This window comes from Embiotoca jacksoni, unplaced genomic scaffold (genome assembly GCF_022577435.1).
Source record: "Embiotoca jacksoni isolate LCO1_2020_lvr unplaced genomic scaffold, fEmbJac1.0.p SCAF_4, whole genome shotgun sequence".
Taxonomy (NCBI): domain Eukaryota; kingdom Metazoa; phylum Chordata; class Actinopteri; family Embiotocidae; genus Embiotoca; species Embiotoca jacksoni.
In genome coordinates this window covers 24,213,454-24,224,732 of record NW_027185392.1, presented here as the reverse complement: position 1 = coordinate 24,224,732, position 11,279 = coordinate 24,213,454, and the positions used below count along the sequence as shown (strand labels likewise).

The window sequence follows — 11,279 nt, the reverse complement described above, 5'->3', positions numbered from 1 at the left end:
GCGTTCGTCTGCTGCTTCATTCATTATTGTAAAAACCAGAGCTTTGCCACCACTGAATCTACACTGCAGCAATAAGAGCCTAAATCACCACAGTTAAATCCCACATAAGTAATATAAATACTGTTTATTCCAGAAATCAGTGACAAGTCCATCATTACTCCAAACCGTTTTCTTTGAGTTTTGCTGTTCCTTCTTCATTTAGACCCAAAACTTAATCTGAGTTCATCCAAATTATCTTCGCTGTTAACTTCAGTTTTGTTTTGAGTTCTTTCCCCTTTTGTTCCCTTTTTCTTTCCACCACATCCACCTTCATCAGTCGAAATCAGCATTTTATTTGACGTTCATTCTTACAGAATTAAATTGTAAATGACAGCCTGTATTATTAAGTGCTACCATTGTAACACAGCAGGCTAACTTTTGCCTTCCAGTTTCCTCGACTTCCTCATTAATTACAGCTGATGTATTGCTTTCATTTAAAATAAACTGTTGCCAATTATTTTCAGATTTGAAAGGTCAGTAGCATCAGTTTAGCTCATTTTATTTTAGAAAGATATTTGAAGAAGTACTCTACATTAAGCTTCATGCAGTGACAGTGTTTTGGGCTCCAGCTGACTTTGGCAGGGTGGTGGACACTGTCCATGTTTCACACGCCATTATAAAGTTTTTCCACTATTTTTCTGCATGTCATTCGCTAAAGTCACTCTTCCAGATTAGTTTTCTGGAGGTCCATCTGAAAATAATCCCTCATTCATTAGAAAAGAAGATTCAAGAAGACCTGTTTTGGGGGGCGTGTCTGTTTGATTGACAGGTCTGTGGTGCAGTCAGGTTACAGCTATCGGTGGGCGGGACGTAGTATCGTCAGGTTTCCAATCAGATCTGTCAGATCCACCGCTGGCTCCTCCCCCAGCTCGTCCAAATATGGTCACTTCCTGCTCCAAACCGCTCTGAACTAGCAAAGATGGTGACGGACAGAATCTGAACTGGAGGATTCATAACGTTCACAAACCAACGATGACATCACTGATGGTTGATGACATCACTGATGGATGATGACATCACTGATGGTTGATGATTGGTTCAAACCCAGATTCTTCTCTCTGTGGGCCAATCACTGGACCACCACCATGTTTTAAGTATGTTGATAAATAAAAACTGGCTAGGTTATAATTGAATACTTTCAGGCCAAGTAGCCCATATTTACTCACTTTTGGAGAACTACTTTTTCTTTTGGCTAGTGACTCTGTTTGCTTCTCTAACATCAGACTTCATGTAAATTAAACCAATCTGTGATATTTAAATGATCAGTCAGCAAAACTTTGTGAATGTGTCCTCGTCAAAGTCAAGAAAAGATACCAAACTTTTGCCATTTCCAGCTGCTGCAGTGTAAACATTTGTTGTATTCTCTAGTGGATCAGCTGTATGCTGATAAAATATGACTTTTAATACAGCCTTTATTATTATCTTTAAATTTGGACTTATTGAAGTTTTGTGCACCACCTCATGTAGAGAAATAGTTGTTACATAAACCAAATTAATCAGTTGGATATGAGAGGCTATGACTTCTCGATTAAATTGATCTTTGGCTCCACCTCAAATACATACAGAACAACAGTTCGGCCTAATTAAAAGGTTTATTAACGTAGAATCCACTAACAGAATAAATTAAAATTAAATGACTAATAGTAACAGCAGAAGGCTCCCAGGTCGTCTGGTCAGGATTTATTTCTGTTGTTTGTCCTCAGCCTCTCTGTTGATGTTAAAAAACGAACATTCAGCTCTGTTCTCAATCCTTCAGCGCTCCTCTACACACACTTTTACTTTTTAACTTTTCACTTTGGATACTGTCACGTCTTCAGATAGATACAGACCGGTCACAATAGGTCGTGTACCTGTACGGTATCCTTTCCCCTCCATTGACCTATTTCACACACACACACACACACACACACACACACACACACACACACACACACACACACACACACACACACACACACACACACAGTGAGAGAGAGTCAGATCAACCTGCTGCTGCTGGTGGACTCTGATTGGCCTTCAGCTGTTTTTTCTTTTGTGTCTAGACTAAATATCACCGAACACAACGTGTGCCCTAAATGTAGTGTTCATGTTCGGCCCTGGTTTACTAACAATCTGCTAACTATTGCAGAAAGACAGATAGACATAAACTAGTAGCTCCGCCCCAGAGATCTGATTGGTCAACTGAACATCTGGAACAAATCATCATGACATCACATCCTGCTCATCACTAGAAATATCACTCCACCTCCTCAATGGAATATAGAATTAGAACTGAGTTTCATATAACATGTAATATAATGTAGTTTCTACTTGTTATAGTTCTATTAAATGACCCATTTGGTGAAGTCGGGTCTCTTTTGGTCCTTTTTGGTCGCTCCGAGCACCCGTACCGTAACACCACGGATAGTCACGCACTTACAATCCTAGAGGAGGCTAGCTGGACCGGTTTGGTTTGAACACATGACACGGAGCTAAAATGTTAAAAACACACGAGAACATGGATATCTTTGTTCATCAGATATCTTTGTTCATCAGATATCTTTGTTCCTCTGATATCTTTGTTCCTCAGATATCTTTGTTCATCAGATATCTTTGTTCATCACATATCTTTGTTCCAACCAGACTGAGCTAGCTGATCAGTTTAGTGTTTCTATGTTCTGTATTTATTCAGTTGGAGACTAGAAATCCTCTCCGTTGCTAGGTGGTTGCTAAGGGTCGGACTACTTCCTGGTAGAAGCAGTCCCCTTCCTGGTGATTGTTTTCCAGTTGTTAGGCATACCCCATGTGTTGCCAGGGAACGGAGATCACGCTAACAAAAAGTTTTATACTTTGAGAGTGAATTGCTCCACAATATGAACAAATGTAGATTATATGTTTTATTTAGTTGGTAACTTGTATAATCGCAATATTACACTTGATGGTGATGCACTGTCGTGCTAATAATGACGTTAAATCACTCCCTCTCGTGTAATATTTCTTAAATATGTGGTATTTATGTGCTCAGACTGTATGATTGTGGCTTAAGTGACAATTCACTTTTTTTTTCTTTTTATTTATAATCTCAATCATCAATTCTGATTTAGAAGAATCTTCATCACTTGTTGGGAACAAAATATTTTTCAGAGAAATTGAACAGATAAAAATCACCAACGTCTTTAATTATGGAAAAAAAAAATTGGTTTACTGGTGATTAATCAGTTTGTTAGCAGCTGATTTATTGACACCAGTTTTACTCGTTGATGAATTTAAGTCAATTTGAAGAAAAAATGGGAAACAATAATGACTGACATCAGTATCTCAAATATTTCCTGGCTTTGTTATTCTTCCATGGAAATCTACTGATGTGAGTCAGCTTTAAGACTGGACGAAGCATGTGTCATATATGTGTCATACATGCATTATACATGTGTCATGGGTCGGACGGGTTCTAACCTTCTGGTTTCTGTCATCAGATACCAACTTCGTGCTGGGGAACGCTCAGATCGTCGACTGGCCGATCGTCTACAGCAACGATGGCTTCTGCAAGCTGTCCGGTTACCATCGAGCTGAGGTCATGCAGAAGAGCAGCACCTGCAGGTACAACAACCGTCCACGTGTCTTCGTCTCAGTCCATGTCCTCTGAAACCAAAATAAGAAAATAAAAAAACGCAGCTTTTTTTCCCCAATTTTGTATCCTAAAATGAACATCAATAGAGGAAAAATGGGGCTTCAAAAAAATTGTTTTGTCACACAAGTTTACAAAAGTGGACATTAACGCATTTTCTGACACTAAAATTATTATGATTAATTATTATATTATTAAAATTTATAGCAAAAGGCTTGAAATTCTGATTCATTTTTCTTGATGAGGAACCCCTGCAGATTTAAAATTAACACTAATCATTTCACATAACAGATTATTGTGAGTTCAGTTAAGAGCTAAAAGTTCACTAACTGATTCACAGCATCCATGTCTGCTGCATAGATTATTATAATAAAATATTTAGCTTATAACGACTAATATGTGGTATTGAGGGAGAATGAGGTATTGGAATGTTTCAGGTACAAGTTCAGAGGCTGCTCCTGTTGCGCTGAATAGTTCACAGCATTGTGATGTTGATGCAGCGAGTCACACACGTTTTTTGTGACCAGGTGCATCACAGGTGTTCTCCGGTACTTTAATGGCACTACAGTCCACCTGCTGGCTTTCATTAGCCAGCTAATATCTTTTTGCGTGTTTAACGCCGACAATAAACACACTGATGGCTCCTGTCCAGGTGGTACTGAGTGGAAAACAAACACTTTTGCGGACATGTATGATGTGTATTTGTGTTCTTGGGCCATCGCGGGTTGAAACGTTTGTGGTCCCTCTCTCTCTGCTTTGTAGCCTTATTGATGACTGTTGGGGGTGGAAAGTGTTTTTACACCATTTGGTGCAGTGTAGCTTTCCATACCTGACTTGTGCGCTCGAAGGAGACGTAAGTACGGGATTGAGACACGGCCTTGTCTTTTTGTCAGGGATTCATATTTTCTAATGGTTAATTAAATGGGTTTTATGGCACTTTCTGTTTTGGCTGCGATATCTGATGACGTTTAGTTAAAGGAGCAGTGTGTAGGATTTAGTGGCATCGAGCTGTGAGGTTGCAGATTGCAACCAACTCAAGACTTCTCCCCTGAACCTCACATTCAAAGCATGAAGGAGAATCTATGGTTCAGATGGATGAAGACCTTTGACTTCAGCTCATACCTACATGGTATTTTTCCTTGGTTCTTTGTCGACCATTACCTCCATCCTTCTGTTCAGGGATGGTAGAGGAAGCGGAAACTCCTGCAGTGACATTTGGACAGTTTGACCACAAAGTCCAATGGACCTTAAAGTTCTGTAGTTATAGTATCATCAAGCTGCTTAGAAGTGGTCTGATATGGTGTGTTCCAGATGTTGTACTCGTGTTCCAGATGTTGTTCTCGTGTTCCAGATGTTGTACTCGTGTTCCAGATGTTGTTCTCGTGTTCCAGATGTTGTTCTCGTGTTCCAGATGTTGTACTCGTGTTCCAGATGTTGTTCTCGTGTTCCAGATGTTGACAATGTGAATGTGCTGATGCAAGGACTCTGTTTTCTCCTGCAGCTTCATGTACGGAGAGCTGACGGACAGCGAGACGAGTGAGAAGGTTCGACTGACCTTCGAGAGCTACGAGATGAACTCTTTTGAGATTTTAATGTACAAGAAAAACCGTGAGTACTCGACTGTATGCTGCGTGTGTCATGTAGGCTGTGTAGAAAGTGTTTCCGTGACCTCAATCCCAAAACACGCAGAGACCCAGGGATCTCTAGACCTCGAGACCCAGTTTATGTCCTAAACTGGGACAGAGTTGTCGACTTCTCTGCTTCCTGAGCTTAACAGATTTGGTAAAAGAGAGAGCGGTCTGACTTCATGTACTGCAATGAACCAGCAATTTCAATTATTTATTACAATGTCTTTTTCTTTAAAGCAACAGTTTGGAGGCTGACAACACATTTAAAACAACATTATCTCCTACAAGTATACAAGACTTGAGTTTAAAAATTGTAAAAATAGTTAATGGCTGCCTTTACACATGGTGAGCCAAAAGAGCTCCCTAAGACCTCTAAAGTTTCCTTGAGGTATCCGGCACACAGTTGCAAGCAGCAGTTCCTTAAAGTCCTGTCAGATGGAATCGGATGAGACATCCACTCTCACCTCGAGACCACTTCATGGTTGGTGAGCAGTGAACCAGAGCGGTGAAGCTGTGGGCTGTCAGATGCTGCAATATCACATAATCATAAAAGAGTCCAGAAACATTATATTTCAAGGAAAAATATATTCAAAACTGCGTTGCAGTAAAAGCCAGAGGGTCAGTGCCTACAAGTAGAGGTGGGCAATATGTTCTCAAAAATAATATCATGATATATCTGGATATTCTTGATGATATGACAAAAAAAAATAAAAAAAAATAATTGACCATTCATTTTAATTTAATACAATTTCAACAAAAGTGTTATCGATTTGTGTCAGTATAAACGTAACATTATGCCTTCAAGTATTCAGTAAAAACTAAAAATATTCTCTTATTTCTTTAGTTTGTAAACAGCAGTAGGTGGAAGTGAGATTGAGATCCTGTAAACAGCTGTGAGGAGGATGTGGAGGAGCGGCGGTGCAGAGAGCTGCTGCTCCGTCAGGACCAACATCATCAACAGCAGAGCCTCTGATAGACTTCCTCTGCACTGTCGGCACATTCAGTGAAGTTTTGGCTGATGAAGTTTAGTTAAAGGAACAGTGTGTAGGATCTAGTGACATCGAGCAAAATACCTCTGACAGTGAAACAGACCAAAACTAAAACTCCAATCATTGTCATTAGCGTGTTCTGAGTTTCCTTCCGTTGATGACATGACAGATTATTTTCTTTCTGTTTTGCGCTGCAGGATTGCCCGTTTGGTTCTTTGTAAAAATCGCTCCCATCAGGAACGAGCAGGACAAAGTCGTCTTGTTTCTCTGCACCTTCAGTGACATCACAGCCTTCAAGCAACCAATTGAGGACGACTCTTCAAAAGGTCGGTGTTGTTCCTAAATGCAGGGCGGCATCAGCTGGTCACACCGTTACTGCTTTGTGTCACTGATGCTTTGATTTTCATCAAGTCAACCAGAGCAGCACTTTTCTTGGAGCTTTAAGAATAAATCAGTAGGACCAACATTAAAACACTCGCTTTGATAAATTTTGTGAGACAACCATAGCACATCAACACTTTTACAAGAAACCAAATGGACAGTTTTTAAAAATAATATCTGTACATCGAAGACATTCATTCTAAATTAGTACTAATGATAATAACTTTATGTGTAGCCCAATATTTCAAATACAGGATTAAATGTAATGCAGCCAAAGACATAAACAAAACCTAAAAACACCATGAAACATTTGGATTACCTCAATATTAAAGCCAGATGGAAAAAAATAAAGAAACTATAGGCATTTATTTTGAGAGTTTGCTCTTCTCAGATGGAAACAAAAAGCAGTCTGAGTAGATTTCTGGTGGGAAAGTGATGGTTTCAGGCCTTCAGGGTCCCGCTGGCTGCAGACAGATGCCATCAGGCCAGTGGTGGTTGCAGCTGTGGAGGTCGCGGACACAAAAACTCAGTGGCACAAACGTGGAGAAAGACTTTCTATTTGTCTTCAATTTTGGCAAACCGTCCAGTGTTTCAGGATGGGAGCGCAGGGCTTACCACAAGGATTCAGCGGGGTGGCAGAGAACTGCTGACTCAGACGGGGAATATCATCAGGCGGTGGAAGGAGCGCTCTGACCAACATGTCCTCTGAGGAAGAGGCAGAGTAGAGATCCACTCATGTCTTGGCAGGTCTCTGAGGTAGTAAAGAAGCTCCTCGGGGACACAGTGAGTTGACTGGAGTCACACTGCTCAGCCTGCTGGCGACAGTTTCTGCCAGTTTGCTGGAAAAGAAGGCGTCGACCGATTTGAACATTTCAGATTCAGGAGGAGAGAGTGATGCTTTGTTAATACAGGGTGCAGTAGAGAGAACAAAAAATACCACTTTAACATGTAAAACATAAATTAATGCTATAATAATAGTTTGCTGGTAAAATGCAGCTGGTAGTCAATAACTGTTTACAACTGTATTTATTAATTTCTTTGTAAATAATCTACTTCCTGGTGCGGTGAATGAAGTCCTTCAACTTTTGTCGACCACTTGACCTGAGGCTGCTCTTCTATTGGTTGGTTCAGATTTTCAGACTCTCCCTCTTGTACTGGCAGCGAATCGGTATTGTTTTACGTTTTTCTATCAAATGTGATTGGACAACTCTCGACATTACTCCTGCTTCTTTCTATCTGACTGGCAGTGGAGCGGAAAGTTAAAGTGGAACTGATTTATTTTCAATTATTCCTAGAGATGAGACGAGTACTAGGCTGAAATGAGTATCCGGTACTGAAAACGCACTTTTGACGAGTATCATCCGAGTAAATGTGTCATCATTCGTGTTGATGAAGGCTTCTAACAGACACTAGCTGTGTGCACACATCGAGCCCAGCTACACACAAAGCCCCGCCTCCTGGTTTACACACAGAGCCCCGCCTCCTGGTTTACCATGGAACAGTGGACCAACTCTTTACCCTTGTAAGGAAACTTGCAGCATCATATGGAGTTGACCCATCCAGTCCACATGTGCGTTGTGGACTTTGTGGACGGCCCGGGGTTCATTGTGCGGGCGACTGCAGAACTACGGGATTCCTGTTCTGGGCAGGAAGTCCAACTGGTCTGTAGAGTGGAGTAAGAGGTTGAAGCTAAAAGCTGACCCTGAACGGTGGGGTTGAAGATAAAAGGTTTATCTAACAGTTAAGTGGGTGGTGATGGAGAGTGAGGTGAGTCGGAGAGTGGGCGGCAGGCAGGATGAGACTTGGTAAGTGTGTGTGTGTGTCTGAGATCCAGGCAGGCTGGATGATGTGGTAAGAGTCTGTGGCAGTGAGGTAGGTGGAGGTGTGGGTGTGTTTGTGCTTGTGAGCAGGGGGGTATAGGGGTGGGGTGAGGGGGAGGTGAGGTGGAGGGGGGGGGGTGGCCTGCACGGCGAGCCGAGGACACAGCAGAGTGCCAGCAGATGGCTGGAGAAGCAGCCGGAGAGGAGGTGAGCTGGAGGATCAGACGGAGAGGAGGGCCTTTAAACAGATTAATAATTGAATAATTGTTTCGTCTATTTGCTGTTTCTAACATCTTAGTATCAATATTTGGGGATTTTGGGTTATTCCTCAGACAAAAAAAAAACACATCACCTCAGCAAATTCTCAAAAAAAGCCTGTTTTTTCTTGTATTTTGTTGACAAAATAATGAATTGATAAATTTAAAAAAATGATGTTGAAAGTTGCAGATGTACATTTTCACACCATCTGTGGAATTTGCCATCAGTCTGACTAATAATGGTTCCTGGAGGAAGCAGGTGTGAAGAACAAAGATCAGCGCCCAGAATTCTTGAGGAACACCATCATCAATTTCAAATGTCTCATAAATGTGACATAAAACAACCTGGGATGTCACCATATTACCCATAAGAGGTTAGGGTTAATGAAAGGGGGCAAACCTACCAATGAATCTGTGTGAGCTGTAATTCAGTCTGCTTTTTTTTGCATCACTGACTCTCTTGTCGCCAACTTGACGTAAATCAAGTAACCGGAACATGTACACGTTTATCTTCTGCTGACAACTAGCAAAAAAACTTTCTTCCTGACAAGCGTTAAACGAGGTTGTTTTCTGGACCCGTGATATAACAGTTGTAATGTTGAAAGACCAGCTGTCATTTTGACCCAACATCCAGCTGGTTTGGTGATGTGCTGCTGAGTTATTCACTCTCGGAGTCGTTCAGTCTCTTGATGCTGTTGTTCGGTCTCGTCGGCAGGTTGGGGTAAATTTGCCCGTCTGACTCGTGCGTTGACCAGCAGCCGGGGAGTTCTTCAGCAGCTCACTCCAGCAGTCCAAAAAGGAGAGAACGTCCACAAACATTCACGGCTGGCAGAGGTAAGACCATTTCTTTACCTCCAAAAAAGTCCTGCATCTTCCTAAGATGGAGTCTTTTCTCGTCATGTTCCATCACCTGAGTTTGTGATACCTGTACTGTCTAAACTGACATGACAAGTTTGGCAGATGACACATGATATGAGGGTAAATCTACAGAGCAGCAGAAAGATTAAACCCTGATGAGCAACTGGTACAAACTTCATCATTGACCATCATCAGTTCCTGAGTTTCTTGTGTGTGTGTGTGTGTGTGTGTGTGTGTGTGTGTGTGTGTGTGTGTGTGTGTGTGTGAGAGTCTGTATGTGTGTGTGTGTGTGTGTGTGTGTGTGTGTGTGTGTGTGTGTGTGTGAGAGTCTGTATGTGTGTGTGTGTGTGTGTGTGTGTGTGTGTGTGTGTGTGTGTGTGTGTCTGTGTGTGTGTGTGTGTGTGTGTGTGTGTGTCTGTGTGTGTGTGTGGTGTGTGTGTGTGTGTGTGTGTGTGTGTGTGTGTGTGTGTGTGTGCGTGTGTGTGTGTGTGTGTGTGTGTGTGTGTGTGTGTGTTCTGGTGTCTCTGGGATGTTTCACACCTGAAACTTAATCAGAGCGAACATCAAAGTTTGAGAAACATTTCTGTGGAACAGAGACGTCTCTGGAAGACCAACCTGGTGAGGAGCTACGATTGTGTTGTTGTGGAGAGAAACACGTGTTTTCGTTGCGTTGTGAGCGGCGTGTTGTCGTGTTGGAGAACCCTGTTGCCATGGTGACACAGTTTGGGTCATTAGAAGTGACCGTGTGTCCTCAGACCCTCAGAAGGTCCAGCAGAGCTCCGTGGTTTCACTCCGACCCTCAAAGAAAACCTGCTGGTTCTCCTGATGTCTTCTTCCAGAGTTGGACGGAGACGTCCTGAACATCTCTAAGGACACGTCTCCAGGATGGTGTCTTCGTGGTCTCAGACCTCCTGAAGCATCATCAGAGTCTCCGTTGATGATTTCCAGAGTTTGATACTAAACCTGACGTGAAGCTTCTGGTCATGTTCACGGAGAAATCAGAACCAGAACTCTGAACCAACACCAGAACTCAGGAAGAGATGATGATCAGGAGATGAAGAACTGATGATGATGATCAGGAGATGAAGAACTGATGATGATCAGGAGATGAAGAACTGATGGTGATGATCAGGAGATGAAGAACTGATGATGATGATCAGGAGATGAAGAACTGATGATGATCAGGAGATGAAGAACTGATGATGATGATCAGGAGATGAAGAACTGATGATGATGATCAGGAGATGAAGAACTGATGATGATCAGGAGATGAAGAACTGATGATGATGATCAGGAGATGAAGAACTGATGATGATGATCAGGAGATGAAGAACTGATGGTGATGATCAGGAGATGAAGAACTGATGATGATCAGGAGATGAAGAACTGATGATGATGATCAGGAGATGAAGAACTGATGATGATCAGGAGATGAAGTTCGTACCAGTTACTCATCAGGTTTTATCTTCCTGTTCCTTGACGTGCACGAGCAGCAGTCTCAGAACTTATTGATTTACCTTCGTATAGTTGAGTTTGAATAATTTCAGTAAACAGTGTGTCTGTTTTGTTTGATTCGTTTGAAATAGGCTATCAGGCATGTGCAGAAAAAAACCCAAATATCATTTCACTATTAACCCACCGACCGCCAGCATCGGAGCACTGACCTCACTGTTATTACCAGAAATATGCACAAACAATCACAA

The 11,279-nt window shown here is 41.9% G+C and overlaps 1 protein-coding gene across 2 annotated transcripts in view; it reads left to right on the top strand.

Moving 5' to 3' along the window:
• Window positions 1-3,491: 3,491 nt before the first annotated feature.
• Window positions 3,492-11,279, top strand: part of kcnh1b (potassium voltage-gated channel, subfamily H (eag-related), member 1b) — a gene marked incomplete at its 5' end in the record, with an annotated part of 61,353 nt that continues 53,565 nt past the window's right edge. For both annotated transcript variants that reach the window (XM_069168462.1, XM_069168463.1), the window contains 4 exon segments: window positions 3,492-3,615; window positions 5,145-5,251; window positions 6,458-6,586; window positions 9,434-9,552. In XM_069168462.1, coding sequence (XP_069024563.1) covers window positions 3,492-3,615; window positions 5,145-5,251; window positions 6,458-6,586; window positions 9,434-9,552 — 479 coding nt within the window.